The following is a 27,660-nucleotide window of genomic DNA, read 5'->3' as shown; positions in this document are numbered from 1 at the left end:
TGAACCTACCGCCTCCGTCTCCAGGAGGGGACAGTTACCCCAGAAAGCAGAGAAGATGCTCGGGGGGGTTAGTCAAGGAAACAAGGACCCTGCCTTCCCTCAGACCAGATAAATGGTTACCGGATTTATTTATTTAATTACTTCAGCGCTTATGCGGCTGAAGGAATCCACAACAGCATTGGAGCCACATGCTGTTTGTCATCTCATCCCCTCTTCCTTGATGCAGCTGCAGGCACCTCTTATGTTGGGGCGTCTGTCCCTCGCCCTCCAGGCTCAAATGGGCTGATAGGGGTGGGGGGCATTGCCTGCAACCCCCCACCTCCCACTGGAGAACCTGCTGGAGCAAGTCCAGAGGAGGCCATGAAGATGGTCAGAGGGCTGGAGCCCCGCTCTGTGAGGGCAGCTGGGAGAGCTGGGGCTGTTCAGCCTGGAGCAGAGAAGGCTCCGGGGAGACCTGACAGCCGCCTTCCAGCACCTAAAGGGGCCGACAGGAAAGCTGGAGAGGGGCTTTTTACAAGGGCAGGTAGCGACGGGACAAGGGGGATGGCTTTAAACTGAAAGAGGGCGGATTTACATCAGGTATTAGGAAGAAATTCTTCCCCATGAGGGCGGCGAGGCACCGGCCCAGGCTGCCCAGAGCAGCTGTGGGTGCCCCATCCCTGGCAGTGCCCAAGGCCAGGCTGGACGGGGCTGGGGGCAACCTGGGCTGGTGGGAGGGGGCCCTGCCCGTGGCAGGGGGACTGGAACTAGATGGTCTTTAAGATCCCTTCCAACCCAAACGGTTCTGTGAGTCAGTGCCGTGGTGGATGCTGTAGACCTACGGGAGCTGTGAATTTGAGCATAAACGATAAAAGACCTTGAAACAGGACCAAACCTTGGACGAGGAGAGGGAAGCACAGGCAGCCTGACCAGCTCCCGCAGCTTAGGCATCGCGGTGGGGTCTGGCGGCACATGTGCCTCTCTTGGCTCTTGCAGGAGGTGAGCTACTGCCAGGGGATGAGCCAGATCGCAGCCGTCCTGCTGATGTACCTAAACGAAGAGGATGCGTTCTGGGCGCTGGCGCAGCTGCTGACCAACCAGCGGCACGCCATGCACGGTACGGCGGGGCGGGATGCGCCCGGGGGGTCTCAGGGCTGCTCGGGTGGCTCGGTAGAGCCTCCTTCCCCCTCACCTGCTTGTTTAAAGTGAGTGAGGCTTAATTACATGCCAGCGCAACCTGACTGCAGAGCTGGGCTTGGCTCTTGGAGGCAGACAAGTTCGTCAGAGAGAAGTGTGGTTTATCGGCACTGAGCTTCAGCGCTCGGTAATTAACACGTTCACAGAGGTGCTATCTTCCTTCTGGAGCGCCTTGCCCTTGGCAAGCAATTAACTCAAGGTTATGAGTTTTTAAAAGTCTCACAGAAGTACATCCAAGAGCATCGTGTAATGCTCTGTTTTAAGCGTGCCATCAGCTACGTGCCCTGGCGTTTTTATGAAGATGTAATTCCACCAAACGTGCTATATTAACTTCAAACACATTAAAGATCCTTTCACCTTGCTTGTGGTTAGCAGTAATCTGTGCGCGGGGAGTCAGGTTGTTCTCTGAGCAGAGGGCTGAGCCTTATGGCTCGATAACACCAGACAGCCTTCAGTTTGTGTCCTGCTGGGTTACGGGGCGTTGCACAAGCTTGTGGGGCTCAAGCGCCTTCAGCTTATCTCTGACCCTCGGAGGTGCATCAAGGGAGGGCTTGGCCAAGGCAAGGCTGGGGGCTCATCGGGGCTGCTGGGAGGCTGGGGTGGGGGTGCTGGTGCCCGGGTGGGCAGGGTGAAGGGTGGGCTCCGGGGGGGGATGCCGAGGGAGGTAGCTGGGCTTGCTGTGGGGTCCGGCTGACTTCAGCAGGCAGCACGGGATGAGTTTCTAGGCTGCCCCGGTGACTGCCTCAGAGCTTTTCTTGATTATTCTGTATTTCTCTCATCTTTTCAAGGTTTTTTCATTCCTGGGTTCCCGAAGCTGCAGAGGTTTCAAGCTCACCACGAGCAGATTTTAAGCAAACTCTTTCCCAAACTGAAGAAGCACATGGTATCGCTTTGGCTATCAGTCCCCCGCACTAACACCGCGGTTTAACGCTAAAGCAATTAGCGCCGCGTTCTGCCAGGCAGACACACAGCTGAACGCGTTTCTAACTGCGTTGAGGCTGCTTCTCTATTAAATGAGGTGCCTGAATCTGGCTGAGGCACATGGCTGTCGTTTGCTCACTGGTTATCACCAGTTTAGGGACCGCTAAAACCTGGAGGCTCCCATAGGGAAGGCGGGAAGGCTCCGGGAGCCTGCGGCACAAGGAGCTGCGGCACGCAGCAGCAAGGCTGGACCACGCTCTCACGCCAGCTGCGAGGCCCCAAGGGTGATGCTGGACTATCTGGAGTCTTAATTCACTGATTATTTAACGGCTTTGCTGTTGGTTAAAGACAGGAGGTGTGTAAGGTTTGCTGTGTGTTTTGCTGCTTGGGAAAGTCCAGTTGCTTTTCTCTTGAGCAGATGGTACGAGCCCATTTGGTGGCTGGAGGAGCATCTTCAGGGCACATTGACTGCAGTCCGATTTTGCAACACCTGTTCCCCCTGCCCCCCTTTTTTGGTTTTTCCTTCCCCCCTTGTCCCCCCTTGCATTTGCTGTAGACGGTTGGTATCCAGTGGCCAGACTCCTGCAGGTTCCTTGTGCTCCCAAGGGGCTCGGTGGCCCAGGTCCAGGAAAAGCTGTTTATATTGCCGTCTTCTGCAGCAGCGCTTGCGTCGTGCTGCAAACGAGCCAGCCCTGGCCGTAAAAGTGAAACAAAGCCAAGACAAGGTTTTCACTTCATTGTAGCCATGGGTACGGGGGGGAAACCTGGACAGGGAGGATGGGAATAACTCTCAGAAAGCTGCTCATGCCTCTCGGCTCCTGAAGGCTCCCCAGGCTTGCAGGTGCCCAGCACCAGCTGAAAGCAAAGTCTGGAGACGACGGTTAATCCCATGGGCTTCTTTCTCTTCCCATCCCCGCCGCTCCGCTGGCTTTGCGCGTCGCCTTTATGCACGTGCAGGGTGCTGCGCATCCCAGCACCAGCTGTGCCATGCCAGGGAAAGCAAAGGTATGTGCGAGCGCTGTGCCGGGTGCCAGGCAGGGATGGAAAAGTGATAGACCGGGGTGATGCTGGTGAGGTTTTTAAGAGTTTCCTGGTCTGGCAGCAGCCATGCCATGCAAGTGAGGCAGTGCTAGCAAAGCTGGCTTGCTTGTGCAGGTCTGGATTTACCTTCGGGATACTTGGGGCTGTCGTTATTGCGGTGCTCTGAGAGGCTCGCCTGGGAATGGCTGCGGAAACAAAAGTGGCAGCCCGCAAGGAGCACGTGGTTTTTGTCCGGGAAGGTTTTTGTTAGATCCTTGGAGTAGGTGTTAGGCCAGAAAAGCTTCTCCTAGAAATGCCCCTCCAAAGCTGCCTCTGGCCACGCTGAGGATCAGGGGCGATGAACACCGTGGGTGAAGGGCCAAAGTGGGGCTTCAGCGCCAGGAAGGAAAGCAGGGGCTTTGCTGGGAGACAGACGCAGCCAGATCCTGCACCCAGACCCTGGCATTAAGCAACCAACCAGCCGACCTCCCCCCCCCCCCCGCAAAAGCCCTGTGAGGTGCCTGACCCCCCAGCAGCCAGCCTGGTGAAACGCCTGTCTCTCTTTGCTCTCTCCTTCCAGGACAAGGAGCAGATGACTACGGGGATTTACACCACCAAGTGGTTCCTGCAGTGTTTCATTGACAGGGTGAGGATGCTCTGAGGCTTGTTTGCTGCTCTGCCGCTTGCGTGCACGGTTAATCCGCCTGGATTTTTGAGAAAGTATCGTAATTGAAGAAGGTGTTAATATTTTATAAGGTGGGGTATTATGCGCGCACTCGTAAGTTAGTAAGGGAGAAGCTAAAAATAACTGTGTGTCACTGATGACAAGCCAGTCCCTGCTGCCTCATCACAAGCAGGTGCCGGGAGATGGCTCAGCAGCAGCAGCGTAAGCTGCAAAGTCAGGAGAGATCCTTCTCCTGCCCACTGGCACTGCTGCAGAGGCGATTATTAACCTCACTTCAGCTTTGGAAACAATGTAGGGAGAAGAACTGCTGGAGGCACAAACCTCAGCAAATAGCGCTGCAGCAGCTGCGGGCAAAGGAGCAGTCTGGGCATTGGAGACACTTGAAAGCGTGAGAAAATTACCCGGATTTGTCCAGAGCTAATTTGTCAGTCCCAAGCCGAGAGTACTTTATTTTCAGGGGCAGCGTTGTGCTCACACACTGGAACGCAAGATCTGGACTTGCTCATATTTAGGACATCTGTGTGTCCTCGGTCTCAGTTTTCTGCTGCCCCGTCTCCTATAAAACAGCAGATGATCCCTTCCCCTGGAGAGGGATCTCGCTGCTTTGCAGCCTGACGCTCAAAGCTGTATAAAATGCAAAGTCCCTTTAATTGCAGCATCGTGATGAGAGGGTCTTGCCAGACTCTGGAGAGTAAGCACAGCATCCTAAGCTTGAACTGAAATGTCACAGTGGGACCAGTATTAATTTCTGTGCTGGTGAGATGCCTGAAATCTTTGCTGGGAGGTGATGGACGGCTCCATCATTTTGGGTATCAGTTCAGTCCTGTTTGTTAGGTTGGATCTGGGTTTTTCTAGCAGGCACAAATAAGCCTGTGTGTAATGAAGAGTACTTCTCTAGACACCGAAGGAGTGATTTTTTTATTTTTTTAATGCTTAGTGAAGCACTGTTGGGCCCTCAGACCTGTGCCATCAATAGCCTTTCATCTGTCTGGGCAATCTGGATGGATACAGGAGTGGTTTTGTGTGCTCGCAAGGCTGGAAGATGATGATGCTCCCTCCAGGGTAGGGGAGTCCACGTGCTAGCATGCCTGTGTGGAAAGTTTCTCCTTTTTCTGCATTCGTGGCCAGGTTTTAAGTACTTTTCCAGCCACCCAAGGGTCTTAGCTTTAAGGCAAAACCATCAACTCTAAAATAGGGTTTTGTGTTGTAGACTAATCCAATGCCCTGTTGCATGTTGCGGTGGAAGGGGACGTGGCGGTGCCACCAAACTCTGCATCATCATCCCACCAGTCGGTGCCAATGAGTTTGGTGCTAATGAGGCTTTTTGTTTGTGTGTTTGAAACAGACCCCCTTCACCCTCACCCTGCGGCTGTGGGATATCTACATTCTGGAAGGCGAGCGGGTGCTGACGGCCATGGCTTACACCATCCTCAAGCTGCACAAAAGTAAGGTCCCAGCAGGGCGCATCTGGTACGGCAGGGGTGGCGCCGTGCTGGGCCACCCGCACGCAGCTGGTCCGGCGAGCCTTGGTGGCCACCACCGGCCTGCTTCGTGCCTGCCCCGGCCCCAGAAGGCACCGGCCCGTGCTGGTGCTGCGGGGAGGCTGTGAGATGCTGCAAGGGTTGAAACGCTGCGCTCAGCGCGCAGCAAGCCCCACCTGAAACGCTCCCGGCTGCCTTCGTGCTTGCTGCGCCCCGCATTTTATCAACAGACTTTTAGGGGTGACACAGACCCATCTGACTGCAAAGCTCTGTGTAGTGGTTCAGCTGAAAGGGCTGTTAGAGGGAGGAAGAAATCTATTAATACGTTTCTAAAATGACCAGACCCAGGGTTTCTGACATAATATTAGGGCAATGATGTTTCTACCTCGAGGTCTTTGGGATTTTGAACCCCTCTTCTCCCATAAACTAGCAGCCTTGCTTTTGTCACCCCGTTAGGTCTCTGATCTGGGGCGGGAGCGATGCTGACGGTGCATGTTGGGAACCTGTGGGCCAGCGGGATTTATCGGGACTGTGTGTGTTGGCTTCTGCAAACAGCCACCCTGCTTCTTCCTTCAGCCGAATGAAGAACAGGCTATCCTGAAATACATCTTTAAGTATCCCGTTGGTTTGCAAAGGCTGGGCAACTGGCAGGCAGAAGTTTCAGCCTGGCTGGGAAGTCACCTCTCCTTCCTAAGAATGTGTGGTGTGGATCGGCATCTCTGCCTGCATCCTATTCCTGCCTGCATCCCACCCCTGCCTGCACCCCTGGCGTGGGTCAGCACCTCTGCCTGCGCCTCTGCCTGGGGCTGGCGGCTGTTCAGTCTGATGCTCCGGGTCTGTCTCCTGGAGCTTTTCCTCCTCCTAGAGGTACTGGTGAGAACTTCCAGAAATGGCCCAAACCTTGCATCCTGGTCAGCGTAGGTCCCAGCCGTCATCATCCTGCCATTGCTGAGCTACTGCCCGCAGGTGGCACGGACATGTAAATGTACCAGCAACCCCCAGCAACAGCAGGAGGGTGGGAAAGAGGCAAAAATATTCAGGCTGTCCCACCTTGGAGTGGGAGCAGCAGCAGAAACCTGGATAAAACCAAAGCAATGCAACCCACGCTTGTGCTACCCAGCAGCTTGGCCATGCCGCTGCCATTACTCCTGTCTGTCATCCCCCAGAGCGCTTGCTGAAGATGACGCTGGAAGATTTACGGGAATTTCTGCAGGAGAAAATTGCCGCTTCCCTGCAGTACGAGGATGATGCCGTCATCGAGCAGCTGCAGGTGTCGATGACTGAACTGCGCAAGATGAAATTTGACCTTCCCCCACCAGGTGCGTCGAGGGGAAGGTGGGTGGCCCGGTGGAGGCAGCCGGTGGTACCCGTGTCCCCTGGGGACCAGAGCATCCCTCTGGCGTGGCTGGGAACCGGGGCAGCCCAGGAGGGCTGGCACCTGCTGGGTGCAGCGTCTGCCTTCCCCCCGGTCGGGGCATGCCGGGTGCAGAAGTGAAGTGATGCACAGTTTGGGGTTTATTTTGTTTTCTCTGCTTCCAATGCAGCAAAGCCTGAGGAGTTCCCACGGAAACCCCTGGGGCTGGAGCTCTCCCTCAACCCAGTAGCTGTGAAGGGCAGCGTGGCGGCCAACGGCCAGAATGGGCGGGTGGGCGAGCACCCCCCAGACAGGGAGCCCCATCCCCAGCGAGGTCCCGGGGCCCTGGGAGGAACGGCGGTGGCAGACTCCAGGACTCCCACCCTCCCGGGCAGCGAAGCAGCTGAAACGACGGACATCCCCCTGCATCCTCCTGTGGGTGGGCTGCCGGGAGAGGAGCGTCGGGTGGAACCCACCGAGGATGGGCAGCTGCCATCTCTTCTGAAGGCAAGTGAGATGCAGGGCCACCACCACCTCCTGCCCACGGCCCTGCCTCCGGAGCAGCCGCTCCTCGCTCCCGGCCGGGCCGTGGTGAACCACGGGCCGGTCTCCCTCCCCACCCCAGCCAAGCATGGCTCCTTGGACTCCTTGCTCCAAAACGCGCCGTGTCCTCCGGACTTGAGCACAGCTGAGCCTTCTGCTGTGGACCACGCGGTATGGCAGCCAAGTCCTGCTGCCCGGCTGGCAGGAGAACAAGCATCTTCCCTCGGTGAAGACAAAGCGCTCGATGCACCCCCTCGCCCCTGGCCGGGCGGCTGCCAGCAGCTCTCCGGCACATCACAGCACGACAGCTCCCCTGAGAGCGAGCGCAGGGAGCAGACAGCTGAGGAGCGCTGCCGAGTGGCATTGCCAGACCCAACGGACTTGAAGCGCTTGGCAGCCAAAGCTGCATCCACGGGGGAGCTCACCAGTTTGCAGCAGAACGGGCCGGGGAGCCCCACTGGCCCCGGGCGCTGGCCGGAGGGCTTGTGCGCGCTGCCGGGGGGCAGCATGCCCCTCTTGTCCGGCAGCGAGTCGGTGGCCACGGGGCTGGGTGAGGGCTCCCCTGGGCAGCCGGCACCGGAGGCGGGGAACAGCCCCCACGCCGTCATCAAAACCACCACTCCCCTCCACATGGCCCACGCGACAGAGCAGGACTTGGCCAACAGAAAGCAGGTGGCATCGCCTCTGCCGGAGACGGGACGTCCCCTGCCTGCCAGCTCCGTGCCACCCCCTCTCGCGCTGGACCCGGCGGAGGCAGACGCCCAAAAGAGCCTCCAGAAACCATTAAACGCACTGAAAGCCCCACGGCCCCCCCTGAGCCCCAAACCAAAATTACCGCCGCAGGTTGCCAAATCCCGCTCGGAGAACAGTTTCCTCTCGGGCTCCCCTCCCCTGGCGAAGCTGCCCAAATCGGTCACCTATTAGTGGGGACAGGGGGGAGGCGAGGGAGAGGAAGCGGGTGCTGGAGCAGCACCCTCGCCCCGTTTTCGGGACCACCCCCCCTTCAGCAGGGCCGTGTCGGGGTGGCAGCACAGCACTGTGCTTCGGTACGAGCGCCCGGCGAGGAGGTTGGAGCGGTGGCCGCCGGTGCCAGGAGCCACCAGCAAATTGGGTTTGCATCGTTCCTATGGACAAATGGGAAAGCGCTTTCGTTTTTGTGTTGCTCGAAGCTCTCTGAGCCTCGTCACGCGTTGGTGGGGCAGCAGCAGGGCTGGCGAACGCAGCTGGGGAACGCGGTGCGTGTTTTCTGCTCCTGTCTGCTGTGGGTACCCGTGGCCGTGGGCGTTTCTTTAAAATGCCCGGCGGGTGCAGCCAGCAGCGTTGCTCCCAAAGGGCCCTGCCGCCGTAGCTCGGCGTTCGTGGCAGGCGGTGGGAGTGGGGGGGGTGGCAGGGCCGTGGTGCCCGGCAGGGCACGGGCAGCGCTGCCCGCTCCGTGCAATCCCGCAGAGCGGTGCCCGGCTCTTCCCGGCGCCTACTGCAGTGGCGGGGGCTGTCTGGGGCAGGGGGGTCTCCTTGGTGGGACCCCGGTGAAGGACCACCGCCAGGGTGGTTTCTTTCCCAAGGTGACAGGGACAGCAATGGAGGTTGAGCCTGGTCTTCCTGCTGGCCTTCCCCTCCTGGGTGCAGGGTGGGAGCTGCTGGTGGCGCGGCGCGGCACGGCAAAGCCGGCTTGGTGAGCAAGCGTCGGGGAAGGGGAGCGCGCTGCCCCCAGCCTGCACTCGGCCCACCCAGAAATCAGCACCCAAGGAAGGAAAGCCAGGCATGGCGGTTGGGATGGTGATGCTGTAGAGCATCAGCGTCACCACGGCACGCTGCTGGGGAGATGAGGCAGCGGGTGCCTGCGTGCCCTTCATGCACCGAGTCCTGCTGGGCTGGCCATGTCCTCCCCATCCCGCTGCACAGCCCAAACCATCGGCTGGAGGTGTGCCGGGACCCGGGCACGGCTCCAGTGTGGAAAGAGCTGGTCCAAACTCCTGTTCCCAGTAGCTACTTCACACCTACAGGTGAAAGCGCTTCCTCAGGGAGGAAGATTGATGGAAAGGGCAGGTAGTAAGCTGGTCCAGATGTGTTCTGTTTGACTCTGCTGGCCAGAAGAGGTGGGACTGCAGGTGGGATTCCCATGCCATTCCCAGGCCCTACGCAAAAGCTCCGTTAAGTTCTAAGGAGACTTTGAAAATGTTTTTTATCTCACAAGTTGCTTCAGTAACACAACCTGATCTGAAGCCTACCTGGAAGCCCAGCAGAAAACTTCCACTACGTTACTCTGTGGGGTTTATCAGGGTTCCTTTGGGTCGCTGTTTGATATTTTTGCCTTGTGTGCACGTGGCCGTTTATGTTAGCAGCAGGGAGCACAGCGGAGGGTGCACCCCATCCTTGGCTGCGGCCAGCCAGACACAGCACCTCGGCTTCTGGTGCAGCCCCTGCTCTGGCAGGGACCACGGCATCCGCAGTGCCCAGCCTTGCCCGCCCGCTCTCGCTCCGCAGCGCAGGGATAACCCCACTAGCTACCTCGCCGGCGCGTGGTGAGGAGTGGAGCGTTGCTCTTGGAGGAGAAGCGCTGTACGAACGTTCAGGTTTTGCCTTTTGAGACGCCACAGGCCCTTTCTAGGACGAGGGTGCTTGAACTGGTTTTCGTTTAGGGTGTGTTTTTCAGTAACCGTGCAGTAGTTACACTTGTTGGTCTGTTAAAATGCCGGGGCAGTGTTTCGGGACAGGTAGGGGTTACGTCAGGGGGCTGCTCAGCACCTCTTGGCTTGGGTTCTGTAGCTGGGGGGTCGGTCCTCTGCTTGAAGCACACGTAAGACTCCCGCTGACGCATCCCAGCGTTTGACTCGCTTGTGGGAGATCTGAGACCTCTTTCCCCTCGTTCTGACCCGTTTCCCCTCTTTTCAGGTACTCAGCCGTTGCACGTCGTGCTGCGTGCGCGCCCGGGCTGGGGTGCTGTGTAGTACTGACGTTGGAAAAGGTGGTTGGCTCTGGTTTTGGAGACATGTCAAACGCACAGTACCCGTTGCGTGGCATTGGGTGCATGGTGGTCACCAAGAATTTGGGGGGGTTCCTCCCCTCCAAGCCCTAACAGGAACGAGAAGCAAGGTCCTCGGTCACCTCCAAGCCTGGGGGAAGCCACCAACTGGTTTCAGTGACCTTTGGACCAGGCTTGCCCATTCCTACCAGTGAGCTTCTTGCTGGGAAGGTCCCCATCCTCCTTGATGTGCCACCTAAGCAGCTCTTCTCTAGCCTGCAGCCCCTGAAAGCTGGCAGGTTTGGGAAGAGTTCCCGGGGGCAAATAGCCTGAGCTGGCTGGAAGCTTGGAGGGATGCCCGAACCTCTTCTGTCTCTTGCCGCAGAGGAAGATGCGGGTGTGCGGCAGCGGGGCGGGCAGGATGTGGCCCAGCCAGCCTCAGCTCTTTTGCTGGCGATAGGAGGGGAAGGAGAAGGCTGAGGGTGGCAGCTCAGCAGGACAAGTGACTGGCCCAAGCCCCCTGCCCCAGCCCCCTGCAGCGGCCTCAGCAAAACTCAGGAAAGCTGCTGCCCCGTCCTTGTCCTCGCAGCCTTGGGGTGGCACCTCGCTGCCCTCCGGGTAGTTTTAAAGACCAGTGTTGTGGGTTTGGCTTTAGTTTGTTGTTTGGTTGGTTTGTAATTGAGCACTTTGAGTGGCTGCAGTGCTGGGGGGGGCAGCGGGAGCCAGGAGGGCGGCACTGGGGGACCCACACTGGGGACCCACACCAGGAACCCGTGCCAACGCGGGACGGCGGCTGAGGTCAGGGTTTCAGAGCCTGGCTACCATCTGCTTTTTCTTTTTAATTGCTATTCTTGTTTACAGCGTGGAACGCTTCCTCCATGACTCTTTCTAATGTATTATAATTATTACTTTAAAAAAAAACAACAACGTTTTCATGTCTGTGCTTTTTATTATTATTATTATTGTGGGGTTTTTGGTGCCTTTTTGTAAGGAAGTTTGGGGGCGGGGGGTGGGAAGTCAGTCAATCCTTTTTACACTGTTCCAAACAGACCGTCCGGAGTATTTGATGCTGTGCTTCACATGGTTGTAATGGTGACAGTTAAAGGAGTTTAGCATAAAATTAGTCTCCACGAGGTTTCTTACAGCAACAGATGCTGCAGCAAGACTGGCTGCCTCCTGGTGCTGGCTTTTAGCTTGGTTCCCCACATGTGCTTCAGCTGCGGTGAGTCTACCCTGCTCCTTTCGTGCCTTCCTCCCTGCCTTCCTGCCCTGCTTAAATCCCGGCATCCCCAGCAGCAGTGGTAAGAAAACTGCTGCTTTCGACGTGCTGCCGTCCTCTCCCGGTGGGCCATGGGCAGCATCCTGCCCCCAGCCCCTGCGCATCCCACGTGGCCAGCAGCCCTGCTGCAGTTCTCATTTTTTTGCCCAAGATTTTGTATTTGGAGTTTTGCTGCCCACAAGCAGCGCTGGGAGGGTCAGAGGGGATGGGGAGTGAGGGGACACAGGCCTTGGGCGCAGCGGAGGGGGGGAATGTGACACATCATGATGCTACACCAGTCAGAGCCGAGTCATGCTTACACTGCTCACTGGGAGCGTAAGGGGGTGCCGCTGACAGCGGAAAATGGATTTTAAAAAGCTGTATGTGAGCAGCCCCTCTGGCACCCCCCAGATTCCACGGCCACTGCTTCCCGTGCTTAGATCACCACAGCACTGTTGGCTTTGGGGTGTCACATTTGCACGGTATTTTGGTTTCCCCTAAGAGAACACTGCCGTTTGGTACTTCAGCAGCATGGTTATGGTAAACGCAGGGTCATTGGTCTCTAACAGGGCAGCACGGAGGCACAAAGACTGACAGCAAAATCCGAGCTGGATGCCATCCTAGGGCTGAAGGACAGTGCAGGAATTGTGGCATCCTGGAGCATCACCCAGCGAGTGCCATCAGCTGGTGTTCCTGCTTCTAGCAGTGCTCTGCCTCACCTAAAAGAGGTCAAACAGGGACAAAAAAGGCTCCTACCTTGTTCTCCTTAAGTTAGCGCATTTATATTAACTAGTTAAAACCCAGCCTGCGACCCTGGGGAAAAAAACAGCAGCAGCAAGCACCACGTCGCAGCACTCTCCAAACTATCAAGCTGCAACAAGGTCCGTTACCACCTCATCCCAGCACTCTTCATGCCAGACTCTCTGCTGCCTTCGCCTCGTTTCTCTTCATCCAGGGCATGTGTTCTGTCTCCTCTTGCTTCTTCCTCTCTCTCATCTTCCTCGGCTGCTCTCCCTTCATTGGCTCTCGACCCCTTCACAGAACCAGCCACAGCTGCACCTTAGCTACATCGGCCAACGCGCCGCCCCTGAAGCCAACCACAGCTGTATATTATCAATGCTAATTAACCCAGCTTCATTCCTCTACAGAGCAGTGCAACAAGGAGGCAGCTCTTGGGGTGGCTCCTGTATCATCTCGCGCTGGATGCCAGCCCAGGGATGCTCCATGGCGAGCAGGGGCAGGACATCGTGGGCTGGAGGAAGCCAACCTCATCCCTCGCGTGTTTGCAGGTGCCAGCTAGGCAAACCTGCTGGCCGGGGCAGCACAGAGCGAGCGGGCGACTGGGGCCGGGTGTGAAGGGCTGGCAGTTACCTACATGATGTTGAGGATGTGGCATCTGTCTGACCGCTGGGACAGTGGCAGCTCCATGCTGCCACGCGGGGAGCAGAAGCATCCAGAAGCACAGGGTTCCCCCAGGGAAGGTGAGTCACGCTGGGTTTGAGGGGTGTAGCGGGGAGAGTCGTGTTCCTCTCCGAAACAGCCTCGTTTTGTGTGGTCATTGAAAAAAAATGAAGTAAAGGCATTGCTCCCTGGCATCCCCAGGCGTGTGCCCGGTCGTGGCCTCCTGGCTGTGTGCCCCTGTGGGGACCAGGGAGCGGGGCCGGGCTGCACCGCGTGCCCTGACAGCATCCCTCGGGCTAGTGCAGGAGCACAGTGGTACCCAGCACCGAAGGGGACCCGCTAGGGTTGTGGGGCTTGGGTTTGGGGCTTGGCTCAAGAAGGACATGCCAAGCACCCAGTGCAGAGTGCCCCCCCCCGGGAAGGCCACCCCTGGGACTTGCCCAGCAGGTCAGCCCAGGACCTCAGTCCCTTACCAGAGAAGTGACAGACCTCAGGGTAGACACAAGCCATGCCTGGGGTCCAGCCTAGGCCAAACACCGGGAGCAGCAGGTCACCGGCATGGCTCCCCCGCTGCCAGGAGGGGCTGGGGACAGGGTGCAGACAGCCCCTGTCCCCTCCTGTGCCCCCAGGGCCGGGTGCTGCTCCCAGGGACCGAGAGCAGGACAGCTGCGTAGTCCCAAGCCCAAGTTCACCTACAGCGGGGACCAGTGACAGATGAACCCTGTGGAAGGTACCGAGGCTGCTGCTTAAATCCTAACGGCTCTGTCAGCCAGGGTCAGGTCCTCCCACTGCCTCTCCCTCCGTACTTGGCATTCGCCATTAAATCCCATTAATATTGCCATATTCTCATTAAATCCCCCCCTTTCTGTGGTGGAGTTCATGAGTGTCACCCTTTATCCCAGCTCCCCGGGCCGGTCGCTGCCCAGAGGCCCCCCCAGTGCAGAGCCACAGGCGACGCTGGGCGCGGGTGCCCGGGCATCCCTGCAGTTCCTGCCCTTCCTGGCCCATCCACAGCGAAACCAGCCGTGCCAGGAGCTGGGACAGGGGCAGCCACGTCTCGCCCTGTTGCTTGCTCGCTCTGTGCCAAGCCACGGCTGCACTCCTCATCCTCCCTGCCCACCACCCACGGCCACCAAGAGCTTGGCAGCCCTGCTGCGTGCCTCTGCCATACACCAGCCAGCGCTGAATAATTTATGCTCAGTGGAGCCTGGAGCAGAGCCAGGCCGAGGGAGGGAGCGAGGCTTGGGGCTGTTTGAGGCTCTGGTCCTGGGATGCAGTGAAGGGAGAGATGGATGTGCTGTGCCTGGGAGCTTTATGCCCCAGCCTGTTTGGCAGAGGTAGTGCTAGTCTTCCTCCTCTTCAACTCGCTGTGCTGCTTTGCCTGATGCTCGCATGCGGCTGTGCTGCTCGCATGCTCCTCGCATGCTGCAAAGGGGCTGCGGCAGCAGCGGCTGGGAGCTGGGCAGCGGGGTGAGGGCACGCAGGGCATGCATCCCCAGCCCCAGACGCCCTGGCCGGGGCTGGTACCTTGGCACTGCAAAGCCACAGCCCCTGCCCTGAGCCCAAGGCTCGCCTGCCCTGGGGAGAGCGGAGCTGCGCATGCACAGATCATCTTCATCCCAGTTCCCACAGCTGCTGGTGGCCAGGACGTTTGCTCCCACACCCTCCTCTGAGCAATGCTACCCCCCCCTTCTACAGCGCATCATCAGGTATAAACCTGCACACAGCAAATAACAGCCTGGCAGTGGGAACAGGCATGTCTGAGCCCTTCCCAGACCACCTCCTGCATCCCACCACCTCCTGCATCCCACCTCGGGCGTCGAGGAAGCACGCAGGGTGCACGCCAGCATGCTGTCACTGAGCGAGGCCACCGTGCTTGCCCAGCAGCACAGGAGGGAAGCAACCGGAGCTGGAACAAGGCAGCCAGCCACCTCGCTAGGAGACAAAGCAGCTGGTCCCACCCCACGAGCACCCCTGCTCGCTGGCAGGAGCTACAAGAGACCAAGGTGGGGATGGAGATGGCTTTGAAGGCACGCGCAAAGGCACGGGTCCGAGGGGCTGGTGTCACCGAAGCCTGGCCCCGTTCTTCAACACGGTTAAAACGAGCCCTCCCTAAGACACAGAGGAAAGTTAACTGCAACAAACTTCCATCCTTGCTCCAAAACTGCTATGAGGTCCCAAGAGGCACCTGTGGACAGATGCACCCCAAGCCCCTGCTGCCACCCACCCTGCTATGAGCCTGGGCCACTCTGGTGCTCTGGAGGCCACGCAGCCCTGCAGCTCCCTCTGGCAGGCAGTTCCTGGGGGAAGCTGGTTCTTGGGTGGCTTTGCTTCCCTGTAAGGCTCCTGGTGGAGCCAAGAGGTGATACAGAGGTACTGCTCGGGCTGCAGAGGTCTGCAGCATGGACTGGAGTCTAGTCCAGAAGGGAAACCTGGTCTGCTCCTCTTTACCCAGCTACACCGCAAGCGAGGAGGAGGATGCCAGCACTGAGCCACCAGGGCTGCTCCGTAAAACAGCCTTTCATTCAGCTACCCACCCCCTCAGGTCTCTCCAGCAACGACAGCTGCCAGCCTCCCGCAAACTCAGCGCAGATGCTTGCCAAAGCCTTCAGCAAGCACCATGTGCTCATCCATCCCGGAGTCATCCTCTCTGCTGGCTTAGGGAAACGCTTCTGTGGAAGCCCTGACAGACCGAAAGGCACGAGATCTGTTCCAGCACTTCATCAGCATCTTTAAGGACCTGTAAGCAGTTCTGTCAGCTGACTCAGCTGTGATGTCTCTGGAGCCCCAACCCCTCCGTTACAGGGTGTGGGGCACTTGAATGATGTGGGAGAGAAAAGCTTCTATGTGTCCTGGGCCATCCAGACCTGACCTGACCTGACCAGACCTCCTCATCTTTTCCATCATTTGAGGATGGGTTCCAAGGTGGCACGCCTCCCAGACCTCCTCACCCAGCCCGTCACTTAAGGATGGGTTCCAAGGTGGCACGCCTCCACCACCAGAGACGCAGCCTCGGCAGCTGATCACCACGATACTGCTGCAGCCTGCTCAGGGGCGGCGTTCACGCTTGCCCGAGACCCAGGGCACAGCACCAAGCCTGCAGCCTTGCCATGACCGGCTGAAGAGAGATCACAGCCCCCAGACGTGAGATGATGTGCCCAAATGCAGCAAAAAGCTTACCTCGGTGGCCTCGTGCAGCTTCCAGCTACGTGCCCGCGGCGGCTCTTTGCAACAACCGCACTCTCTGCCACAGCAGCAGAACCGAGGTGGGCAACAAACTCCTTGTCGGAAGGGAAACGACATCTTCTAGTCCAGGGACTTTGAGAACAACCGGGCGTTAAATAACTACAGGGAAAATAAACTACATCAACTCCAAGCCCAGACCTACGCTCGCTCCAATGAAACTGTCCCCTCCCTTTCAGATTCCAGCAGCTCAGCTGGCGAGCAGACAGCACGTGGTGAGCTCATGCGCCGACCTCCTGCCTGGTGCCACCCACACTGCTGTGCCATCCCTGTTACCAGCACAAATTCGGCACGTGGGAACGCCGGGTTCAAAGTCACAGCCCCACCTGCGAGGGGCGACACGGCTTTTGGCTACCGCAAAGATCAGATCAGAGCTGACGTGTCGTACTGTGTACTGAAGACGTATTTTAGGACCCTCCCGAAAGCCACCTTCCTGGGACAAAGGCGCAGCACCACATCCATCCACGATCAGCACGTGATTTTGGGGGAAGAGCTGTGGGTCCAGCTTTTAGCACCCCCTTTTGCTCCCCCCATCTACCTCCAACTTTCAGCATGGACCTGAACATTGACCTGAAGCAATGCTCCTTGGGATCTTCTAATTACAGCAAAAAGCTAACCAAAGGTGCTGCCAGCTCCTGAGGTGACCAGCACTGCCTGGCAGAGGGTCCTGGCTGTAATTCACCGGAGGACCTCGGACCACCACCATCCAGGTCCTCCTGAGATGCTGGCCATCTTCAGTTCCAGCTCCTGCCTGCCTGCTGGATGTCTGAGGTGCTGTCCTGGCGTAGCACTGTACCACCACCTGCACAGAGATGACGGTGTGCCCAGGCTCCTGAAGAACTTTTAGGTCCATCTGCAGAACCCTGGTGACTCTTAGCACCCCTTTATGTCTGCTTTAGCCATAGGTACAATAGGACTGTGACCACCCAGCCCAGAGACTGTCAATATCTGGAACCGCTTGAAGCGTACAGCAGGTCAAAGCTGTGAGATGTCAACTAGGCTCTTCCACCAGGGAGAAAAGCCTGGCTGGTGCCTGGTGGTGTGCTGCTAAACACAGGCAGTGACCGCCGAGATGCTGATGAAACAGCTCGTCTTCGGCTCCCCTCGGTGCAACACCCATGAGGAGCAGCCCAAGGAAGCAACAGGATCGTGCAACTAGAAGACACCAGCACAAGCCACGGTAACACACGGGACTTGACCAGACCCAGAGCTTTCCAGAGCAAGCTGGAAAACCTCGCCCTGAGGGGTGCAGAAACCCCTCTGAAGGGGGATGCTCGGACTTCTGCTTCCTGCTCCCGACCAAAGGGCTGAAGGACGTCGTATTGCAGCCAGCGCTGCCCTCGCCAAGCTGTGCCTGCCCCCTGAGAACGCCTCACCCCGCTGCTCCCCGGAGCTCCTCAGCTTGCCCGACCACGGCTCACGGTCCCAAACTGCAGTTTCTGGCTCCCAACCAGAAATGAGCAGATACTCTCAGGTGTTAGAGCCATCCAGAGCCCCAAACACAGCGTTACTCCTCACCTGAGGGCCTCCAGCTAAGCTCTATGGCAGAAACAGCACCGGGTTCCTCATGCAGTTAACAGCACCAAGCACGGGTCCCCCCCATCAACCCACCCACTTACCATTAAGGCTTTTAGTCATCATCTTCTGGAAAGACGGGAGCAGCCCGGCCCTGGGCCCTGCCTGCAGTTCCCCCAAGCAACCAAACCCACACTGCCAGGCTTCACGCTTGAAGCAGCTCGGGTTGGGAGGTTTTCGGGGAGCCTCTGGTCCAGCCTCACCATCCAACAGCAGCTGCAGCATCTTCAGCACTCCTCCAGCGCGGGGCAGGCGCCGCTGCAAACAGCACAGCCAGCTCAAGGCAGGGCAGCTTTTCCCTCGGGTGACTGCTCCTACTCGAGCCGGGATCAGCCTTTCTCCCGCAGGAACCGGGTGCCAGGCAGCTGCAGCCAGGGTGAGGGCTGTACCCCGCGGCACGTCGGAGCAGGCAAGTACAAAACACAAGGCATTAGCACAAGTCTCGTCTTGCCCAGGCCAAAAGCAAAGGCAGCAACTCCGAGCAGCACTGCAGTTTGCTTCTGCTGCTGCCTGGCACGACAGAAGATGAGGGGTGGGACGGGAGGCTGCCCGCACGGATGCTGGGAACCCCTGGTGGGCTGTGGCTTCATGCTGGGGTGACCGGGGTCTTTGTACCCGCTTTGCCCTGTGACTCACGCTGCCCTCGCTGCTCCCAACCCCTGCCAGCCTCGGCTGCTGAACTCGGTGCCTTTGCAGGCCTGGGCGAGCCTGTGCAGCGCAGCTGCCCACCAGACTTGGCTGGATCACCTTCCCCCTGTGATGCTCTTCACTCTGGATGCCAGCTAAATTAGCCTGCGCAATGGCTTGGGAGAGGGAAAGGCGGCAAGCAGCAAGCTGCCTGCTGCACCGAGTGCAATGCCTTGCCCTGGCCCTGCGAGCAAAAGGCAGGTGAGAGAAGCTGGTCAGCCCCCAGGCAAAAATCCCAAGGCTCATTGAAAACCGGCTTCCCAGTTATCAGTCCTTATCCAAAAAACTCTTACGTACTCTAAACCCAGGGACTGGAAGTCTGAATCCTTTCGTCCTAGCTGCTGAGCAGCCAGCCAGCTGTCTGCAGCGCCGGAGAGCCCTTCTGCTACGTGCTCACCAGTAATTAAGCTGTGCACAGGGCAGACGAGGATCTGAATACCATTACGCAGTGCTGACAGACTGGAGCAGCCCAAGGTCTATGTGCTGTGCAGGTGTTAGTGTTAGATGGGTGCTATAGGGGAGCAGAAAGGCCTAATTCTACCTCTGGAGCACATAAACATTTGAGAGGTGCTGTGCCAGAAAGAGCTGCCTGGGAAAAAAAAAAAAAAAATCAAGGAAGCAACCAAATGGCACCAGCTGAGGTGAACCCAGCTCTCAGATCTCCTCCCTGATGCTTCTTCCCTTCCAGGTATCACATCTAAGGCCATAAAAAAATAAGAAATACCACAAGGACTAGGCTGACGGCAAAGCACCCAGGGGAGCGCCAAGGACAGGCTTCGATGGGCTGCGCTCTTCCACGCCACCAAAACTTGGGGCCAGCAAAGAGTTTCAGGTGGACTGGGGGGATGGGGACATGACGATGACTTGCCGGAGACAAAGACAGCTCTATCCCGATCGCCTTCACGGTCTACAGCATGGCCTCGGTCCATGGAGAGCAAATCTCAGCGCCCTCCCCTCCCCGCCGTCCCACCAGCGATCCTCCCGGAGCACCAGCAGCAGCGCCTCTGGAAGGAGGACACAGCCAGCGAGACGGTTTGTTGAGACCATCAAATAATAATTTACTGTGATTCAATCTGTGGCTTTGTACAGTTGCCGGGGTGGGAGGAGGCCAAAGGAGGAGGGGATAGGAAAAGAAAAAACGTCGTTTGCCGCAGGCTTGGGTGAAGTGCGAGATAGTCCTTGGAGGGGCTCATGCTCCCCCTGTCCTCTTCCTCCTCCTCTTCCTCTCCCCCTCCCCCTGTACTCCTCCCCTGAATCCACTTGCTTCTTCCTTCGCTTCACCTCTTTCCTTGCGCTCGGCACAGTGGGAACCTCTCCAAGACGCAGTCCAGTCAGCTGAAACCAAAAAAGGACACTCGTCAGCACCCCCTCGCCCTCAGGACCAGCGGGGGCTGTTTCCATCGCCCACCCTGCACGTTTCGGGATGACCCTGCTAGTGCCCAGAGAGGGAAAGCAAAGGGCTACACAGGCCCCGGAGGTGTGGACCCGGCTCAGCACGGAACACGCATTCCCTGCACGTTCCCCCCTTCCCCCCCCCACGCCCCCCCCCGGTCTGAAGGCACGGCCCCTGCCGGCACTGCCACCCGGCTGCGACAAGGACCCGGCTTCTGGCCATCGGTGCAGGGGAGCAGCAGCATCCGCCAGCCCGCGCCGTCAGCTGTGAGCCAGAGCAGGAAACGAGCCCCGAGCTCACATCCCCATCCGGAGGAAATGCTCCCGAACATCTGGAAGACCCGAACATCTGGAAACCCCTCCTAGCAGTGATAAGTGCGCTGGGCACAGCACTCGGCTTGGGCCCCCCAGAGACCTCGCGCGCCTCGGCGGGGAGCAGAGGGGTGGGGTGCTCGGCTGGTTTTTTGCTCAGAGGAAGCGAGCACTGCCAGCATTTTTATTTTTTTCCTCGGGGAAGAGCTCTGCTGCGCTCACAGCCTTTGGCTCAAAAAGCAACGGAGAAAAACCAGCTGCCCACTTCCACCTTCAGCAAGACCCTCTTAGCACCACCTCCAGAGACAATGTGCTTTGCCTTAGGACTCCCAGCAGTTGTGTAAAGGGGTGAAGGGCCAGGCCAGGTGCTTGGGAGACCCCCCCAAAAGACATTGAGGGCAATGTCTGTGCACGGTTTTCTCCCACACCCCAGTCCCAGGTGGCCTTAGACGTACATCTCCCCCGCGCGCTCTCTCCCAGTTGCCTCCCTCCGTTTCTGCCATGGAAGGAGCTGGTCACACAGCCAGATGTTCCCAGGCGTTTGGCTTAAGGCCATCCAGCTCACACAGGGACACCAAGAGGAGCTCTCCCTCACTGCTACCCAGCAGGATTGCAATGATTTAAATACTCATCCTTCCAAAAAAAACCCCCACAAAACCACCAACATGGAAAGAAAAAGAAGAAGAACAGACAAGTGAACATGGACCATCTGAAAAACCCTGTTTCTGGCTCCAGCACACACAATTTATGAAAGCAGAACAGCCCCCTTATGGCTAATTCTCAACATTGCCACAGTTCCAAATATCCCAGCGGATGCACCTAATGGGGAAGATGCTTCTGAGGAACACGGGACTTTCACAGTGAGGCAGGTCTGCTCCGAAGCTTTAGGACGAGGGAATTTACAGGAGTTTCTCAGGAGGCAACGTGCTCACCCAGCTCTTCATCTGAACTTTTCTAGGGCCAGCGTGGTGGACACGCAGTGAGCCGCACACCTGTAACACCAGCTTAACTCCCCTTTCAGTGGGGCAGCACGGGAAGGAGCTTTCCTGGGGAAAGCACGACAAAACACATGGGTTTTTTAATCCGTTCCGTAGAATTTTTGTTCCACAAAATGGGGGGGGGGGGGGGGGGGAAGTAAACAATCCTTTCTTCCTACATGCTTCCTCAGGAAAGTGGGAATTTTGACTTACCCATGTTTTGACAGAAAAATGCTGTTTCAGTCAAAAAAGCATTTCCTTAAAAAATACCCGTTGCTGAAAATTGTTTCTGCTGCATTTGGTTGCAGATGAGCGCGCCTGCAGTCGCCTCCTGCCCTGCTTCCAATCTAACCCCGCTGCACCCCATTCGCCTGCTTCCAGCACTCACCGCAGTCACGATATCACACATTTACAGTTCATGCAGCCGGGGCCGCTCTCGTCTGGGGGATTCAGTTTGCGCAGCTTGTGCTGCCGGATCTCCCGCACCAAGGTGTAGAAGGCATCTTCAACGCCCTGGAAGAAAAGCATCACTTCAAGCGGCTGCCCGCTTCGAGAGGGGACAGTGGGGAGAGGGAAGAGCTCTGCTCCCCAGCTTGGTGTCCCTAGCGCTGTCTTCCAGCAGGGCAGATGGCAGTTAAAGCACAAAACCAAGCTGGGAAGATTTAACAGGGATCTTAGCGTGGCCCCCAAACAGAGAGCGAGATGGAGTGAGCCACCACGAGGCCAAGGAGCTCTGAAGTCCTTGAGATGCATCAGCTTTCAGCAGCCTGCAGGAGATCCAGCACCCAAGAGAAAAGCCACCACTAGACCACGGAAGGTATCATCTGCTCCACTCCCACCTCTGTGCTCTGGGAGCCCCACAGGGTCCTTCCAGCGCTGGCACATTCTGCCTGCAGGTCTGCCAAAACAGACCGTGGGTGAGGCTGGCCCAGTCCCCTGAGGTTAGCTGACCTGCTGTGGGGGTTAGCCCAGAGCCCTGGAGAAACCCCTGAGACAGCATCTTGCCTCCACTGCTGCCAAAGGGATTATGGAGGCTCCAGCCTGGACAGGGAGGGAAGAGAAGGGAACGTCCCGATGGAGCGTTTAGCCTCAAGGAACCAACTAACCCCAGCCCTTACACCCATCTGTCTGCCCGTTCCCGGCTCTCCAGGACAGCGCTGGAGAAAAAAGAAAAGATTTTGTTTACAAGCCTCCTCCTACCTGTCTGGTTTTGGCAGAGGTTTCTATGTAGGGGATCCCGTAACTCCGGGCCAGGTCCTGCGCTTGCCGGGTCTCCACTGTCCGGGCTGGCAGGTCACATTTATTTCCCACCAGCACCATGGGAACATCATCTGAGTCTTTCACCCTCTTGATCTGCTCCCTGCAAGAGTAAAAAGTGCTAAAGTGAAGGGAGAAAAGGCACCGGGGGGCAGCTCCGGGACATTCCCCACCAGTTTCTTCGTCAAGAATTAACAGCTCTGCTTCGTTCCTGCCCGGCGCCTGGTGTTGGGCTTCCAGCAGAACATAAATGACCACAGCACGTAACCGAGTAAACAGCAAACTAGCTAGGGCACTTTTGGAAACAAAAACTAAACACACTTCTGCTCTTTAAATGCGACTATTTATAAACACAACTTGAGATCATGACAATCTGTATTAAGACATGAGCTTAAGACAGTTTAAGCTGAATAAAAATGAGTCCTTGAGCAGTCACCTGTGTTATTTCCAACATTTTAGATCAAGTCATCCCCCTGAATGGGAACAAAAAGAAAAAATCCTCTGCAACCTGAGTTTGCTGAGCTGATAAACCAGCTTTTGGCAGCCGTAGCCTTCCCTGCAGATGCACAGGCAGCATTCGCTTCCGTTCAGTTTAGTTCAGGTCATTCAAAGTTGAGAAACCAACTGGGAAGCAAAAAGGCTGCAATGCTTGCGTCTTCATTCCAGCCTCAGACTTAAACCTAGGTGGGCGAAGATGAGATCTACCACTTCTAAAAATCTGAAAGGCCACTACGACCACAAACAATCCATTCCGTTCCCTCCTGGTAGATAACAACTTCCTCTGCTTAATAAATCACTTAACTTCAGATGCAGAACAGCTTTTTTTATTTTTTTTTTCTTCCTCATGCATTCAGAATATTTAACTTGGGTTTATTTAACTAACAAAAGCATTAGGTAAATTTCTGCTGATTTCTGCATTTTAATCGAATTCAAATTTCCATCCAAAAGCAGCTGGACATGTATCACACACACGCCAAAAAAATAATCAATCTCCTTTTTTAATGTAGCAGAACATAGAAATGAAGTCTGACTATATGTATGATATGCCATAAAGCCACTTAAACGTTCCATGTAACATCCTGATCAGCAAATGCAAGTACTAAATTTAGTGCACAGGCTACACTTAGCTGAAAAGAGATACCTCCTAATGGTTACTAACCGGGGAGAGCTGGCATTTCTCTGGGGAATATTCTTTTAAAAGTGCAAACACAAAGAGCAGAGGCGAAACAAGATGAAAGCCAGTGATTTACATCATGATTAAAACTGGGGCTTGAAATCAAGCCATCCTGCGAGTGATTCACAGGCACCGGCCCCAGCACAAGGATGAATGCTGCTGAATCCCTCAGGTGCTTTAGGAAAATCCCATCCTTTGTCCTCCGGTTCAGCTAAAACAAGCCAAGTTAGTCCGGCCGTATAGGTATTACGCCAAACACACCTTCTAGCCAAAGACCGAGGCCTCTCGACAGCTCAGAGCAGCATCTCTGCCTACGGAGCGAGGAAGGGCTGCGCCTGCGCCCGGAGCAGCAGGATTACCCCAGAGCCGGGTCTATGCCGAGGGATCCGGGTCCCTTGGTGGGCAGCGCAGAGCGGGGACAGGCACAGCCACCTCCTGCATCCTCTGCAACGCGCCTCCCACCACAGCTAAGCCTTGGAAAAAGGCAGAAAGCAGAGAGATCCCTCCTAAGCCAGGGTAACCAGGGAAGGCTCCCGCTGCGTTTCTGTATCTTGGTGCTCCAGCTCTGCGGGGATGATGGCAGCAGCGGGGGGAAGCAGGCTGGGTAGCCTGGGTGCAGCCAAAGCAGGAGCACGCCAGGATGGGGGTCCCTGCTCTGCCACTGCCCCCCCAGCACGTCCTCTCGCGAAGCCCCGGCCCGGGGCTCTGCCGCTCCTCCGGCTCCGTCCTTGCCCTGGTGGCAAGCGAGCTCCGGCGGGCCAGGAGTGCCCCCCCGGTGGGCCAGGAGTGCCCCCCGCCTCGCCGCAGGGGCTGCGGGCAGGGAAGCAGCCCTCCCGGCCCTTCCCCACCTCCTCTCCCAGCTCCCAGCCCTGCACAGCTCCCTGAGATCGACTGCACTAACAAAGCAATTCCATTAATTAGGGAGGGAAGGGAGGGGGTCACAGAGGATCAGCTCTCTCTTTAGTCACCATAAACACTTCAACATTACATTACCGAGTCCCCAAAGGCCACGAGCAATCCCTTCGGATGGGTTTTATTGGAGTCACTGACATTAGCCGTCTGCTCCGTCTCTTCCCTGGGGAACGGCCACTTGAGCTAATGGTCTTTGCTGGCAGCCAGCGCTTCCACCGCGGGGGCTGATCTAAAAGGGAGGGCGGGAGGGTGCAGCGAGGCCTCCCCCTCGCACCGGGCATGAGGGAAGGGGCCCCTCCAGGATACCAACCTGTACTGGTGAATGTCTTCAAAGGACTTGGTGTTATTGATGGCGAAGACGCAGAGGAATCCTTCCCCCGTTCTCATGTACTGGTCTCTCATGGCACTGTACTCTTCCTGCCCTGCGGTATCCAAGATGTCTAACAAGCAGGTCTCTCCATCGATGACGACTTGCTTTCTGTAGGAATCCTGGAGGCCAGGAGAGGGAGAGAAAGGCAGGAGGATGCATTAAGGGAGGGCAGGGGTCTGGCCAGGTGAAGGGATGCAGCAAGTGCATCCCTGGGAAGATGCCAAGTCACACTCTGCTCAGTTTCAGCTCCCATTAAACAGCCGACTCAACCTGTTTCAAAAATGGGAGGTAAAGGGAAAAGAAGAAAAAAAAAAAAAATGGAAAAAGGGAACAGCTGAGCACGTTTCCCTTTCTCTGGCAGAGCCACAGAGCAGACAGGCCCTGCCTTGCTCTCCCCATTCCCAGCCCTGCCGCTAGCAGACCAGGGGCAGCTTTGTCTCTGCCACACCACACAGCCCTCAGTAACTATTTTCCTAAGCCTTATTTAGTCCCAGCTAATCCCTTCTGCTGCCGCCCTGCCTGGGTGCTGGAAGGGGACACCCGGGAAAGGCGGCTCTGGCCACCCAGAGCTTCCAGCAACCACCACCTGCAGTCTGTGGCGCTGGAAGCTGTTCGAGATCACCCGCAAAGCCAGCACCTTCAACGCATCTCCCATCAGGCACCAGAGGTGATAAGCCACCAGTAAGGCTGCAAACTGCTTGACAGTAAACCTCTGCTTCAAACATGAGACACCCCCCCCCCAACCACACTGTGAGGAGGGTGTTTCCCACAACCAGTCTGTGCCCAGAGGGCTCCAGGAGAGGCAAGGACTATCCAAGCCGGTCCTTTGAAGTTGGGGTTTTTTTTTTCCCTTGCAGCAGAAGCAATCGCAACTTATCACAGATGTGAGAAGACCTGGAAATCACTGAGTATCCCTCTAAAAGTTCCATTTTCAAGGCAGGCTCCTCCAAGCATCACTCCTCCCCACCATGCCTCTCCCCAGTTTCAGCAGCAGGGATGCTGCTGGGGCAGCCCCTGCACAGAGCAACTGCCTCCTCCCTCTCCGGCAGCCGTCCCCTGGGTACGGCACAGCATCCTCCGCTCTCAGCAAGAGAAGGAAGCCAAAACCAAAGGCACAAGAACGGTGAGAGTCAGCAGTATGACCGCCACAGCGCTTTGCAGCCACTCGCAGAGGCTACGGCTGCAGTTTAAAATTAATTCAAATGTCTGCTGCACTTCCAACGACCACAACAATGTTATCAGATGAGCTCTGCAGGTCTGCAGACAAACAGCCGACACAGCAAAGGTCACCGACAGGAGCAGCAGCAGCACAGAAAGGGAATGGGGCCAAGCCTTTGGTTCATTACTATGTCGTCATCTACTGGGGCTAATTAAAGTCTACCCTCACCTTGTGGAGAGGGCCACAGAATGAGGAGATGAGATCTATTCTGCCATGACCTTCTTGGCCGTGCCTTCCCAAAAAGGGGACTGCTGACCCACCGGGAGTAAGTGTGGAGTGATGGGCTGGCTTTCAGCCAGCCGCTCTGAAGGCAACTGGCAGGCTGCCCTGTGGGGATGCACTCCCATTTCCAATCAATAATGTATCTGGAGCCTCCTTGGCGCAAGGGAGAAGGGCACTGGTTCCACCTCTAGGGTCCCAGTGTCTGGCAGGGACCGGCAAAGGGGCCGCCAGCGCCTGCTCTTCCCAGCAGACCACCCCCCTCTTGTGTCCAGAGGAGCAGCCCCTCGGCACACGCGGTCACAATTCATTGCTAAGTCCCGGCTAAGGCGGTGCCACCAGCAGACAGCACGCCCAAGGAGAAGCGATCCCACACCTCGGCTCAAGTCACCAACAGCCTGCCCCTAAGGCCAGCCGGCTCGCTAGCAAAGCGAAGGCGCTACCAGTCTTGCAGAGGATGCTCTGCAGCCCACTCCCCAAAGGAAAGGGACAAGCTCTCCCCACCTCTGCCTGGTGTCCAGCTGGGGGGATGCTGGGGATGGCAGCCCAGCCGGCCCCGCCGTGCTGCTGGGTGACCCGGTGGCTGCTGCAGAGGTAGAAGCCACCAGCCCGCCGGTCTGGCCACCGGCACCCTGTGGCCTCACTGCTCCCGTGCAGACCCCATGTCCCACCCCACCTCTGGGCGCCAGGGAAAGGGGCCGGACCCAGCTGTGAAGTGCCAGGCGGCAGAAACAACGTCCGCTTGGGGTTCAGCCGGGGGATCCCAGACGGATGCTGGGAACACCTCGGTGTGCTAAGGGAGCAGGCCAAGAGGTCCATTTGTTAAACACTATGGTCAGGATACGACCAAAGCCTCGGGAAGCCCATCACTAGGTGACTGCTAAAAGCTGGAAGACGAACTGAAGAATTTCTCGATGCAGTCTGACTCTTCACTCCATCCCGCTCGCTCACCATGGGACGCTGCCAGTGGCGCACATTTCCTTGGTGCCTTGGCCCTCCTGTTCCCAAAATAAAGGTCTTAATGCTCCTCAGCAGCCCCAGAGCAGGCGTGTGAGTGCATGCTGTAGCAGGTCGGCCGGCACCGAGTTACAAAGGCAGACGTTTGCACTAGAGACCCAGGCGTGCAGGAGGGGAGCAGGCACGCAGTCAGGATCTGCCCCAGACAGAGGACAAACTCACTTCTCCACCCCTCCTGCCCTGGGCAGGATCCTCTTGGTGCACCCCGACCCGCTCGCACCCCACTTTGCAGCACAACCTGCACTTGATTCATTTCAGTGATGGGTAACGCCTGTGCTCCATGCTCGTACATTTTTTTTTTCTTTTCTTTTTTTTTTTTTCCTCCTCCTTTTATCCTGCTCATTTCAGCATTGCTGTGCTGTTTGTTAGCCGGCTGAACAGTCAGAGTCAGCTCCTGGGCATGATCCAAAGCAGCTTAGTCACAGGAGGGTGGTTTGTTGGTCACATTCAGATGGCTGGCAGGTAACTCTGTGCGTCCTAAATCCTCATAAAATGAAGCATAATT

General features: G+C 57.2%; 2 protein-coding genes across 12 annotated transcripts in view; one reads left to right on the top strand and one right to left on the bottom strand.

Moving 5' to 3' along the window:
• The window catches only part of LOC101921845 (USP6 N-terminal-like protein), an 81,558-nt gene extending 70,477 nt beyond the window's left edge, over positions 1–11,081 (top strand). For all 10 annotated transcript variants that reach the window (XM_055814738.1, XM_055814736.1, XM_055814739.1 and 7 more), the window contains 6 exons: positions 976–1,096; positions 1,965–2,059; positions 3,698–3,763; positions 5,148–5,247; positions 6,450–6,602; positions 6,828–11,081. In XM_055814738.1, the coding sequence (XP_055670713.1) occupies positions 976–1,096; positions 1,965–2,059; positions 3,698–3,763; positions 5,148–5,247; positions 6,450–6,602; positions 6,828–8,104 (1,812 nt within the window). In that variant the 3' untranslated portion in view covers positions 8,105–11,081. The remainder of the gene's footprint in view (positions 1–975; positions 1,097–1,964; positions 2,060–3,697; positions 3,764–5,147; positions 5,248–6,449; positions 6,603–6,827) is intronic.
• Positions 11,082–19,339: 8,258 nt separating this feature from the next.
• The window catches only part of HRAS (HRas proto-oncogene, GTPase), a 43,702-nt gene continuing 35,381 nt past the window's right edge, over positions 19,340–27,660 (bottom strand). For both annotated transcript variants that reach the window (XM_055814740.1, XM_013298240.3), the window contains exons 3-6: positions 24,641–24,819; positions 22,188–22,347; positions 21,376–21,500; positions 19,340–19,641 (exon numbers count right to left, since the gene is read on the bottom strand). In XM_055814740.1, the coding sequence (XP_055670715.1) occupies positions 21,381–21,500; positions 22,188–22,347; positions 24,641–24,819 (459 nt within the window). In that variant the 3' untranslated portion in view covers positions 19,340–19,641; positions 21,376–21,380. The remainder of the gene's footprint in view (positions 19,642–21,375; positions 21,501–22,187; positions 22,348–24,640; positions 24,820–27,660) is intronic.

This window comes from Falco peregrinus, chromosome 9 (assembly GCF_023634155.1).
Source record: "Falco peregrinus isolate bFalPer1 chromosome 9, bFalPer1.pri, whole genome shotgun sequence".
NCBI classification, from domain to species: Eukaryota; Metazoa; Chordata; class Aves; order Falconiformes; family Falconidae; genus Falco; species Falco peregrinus.
This window is presented reverse-complemented; position numbering and strand designations above follow the sequence as displayed.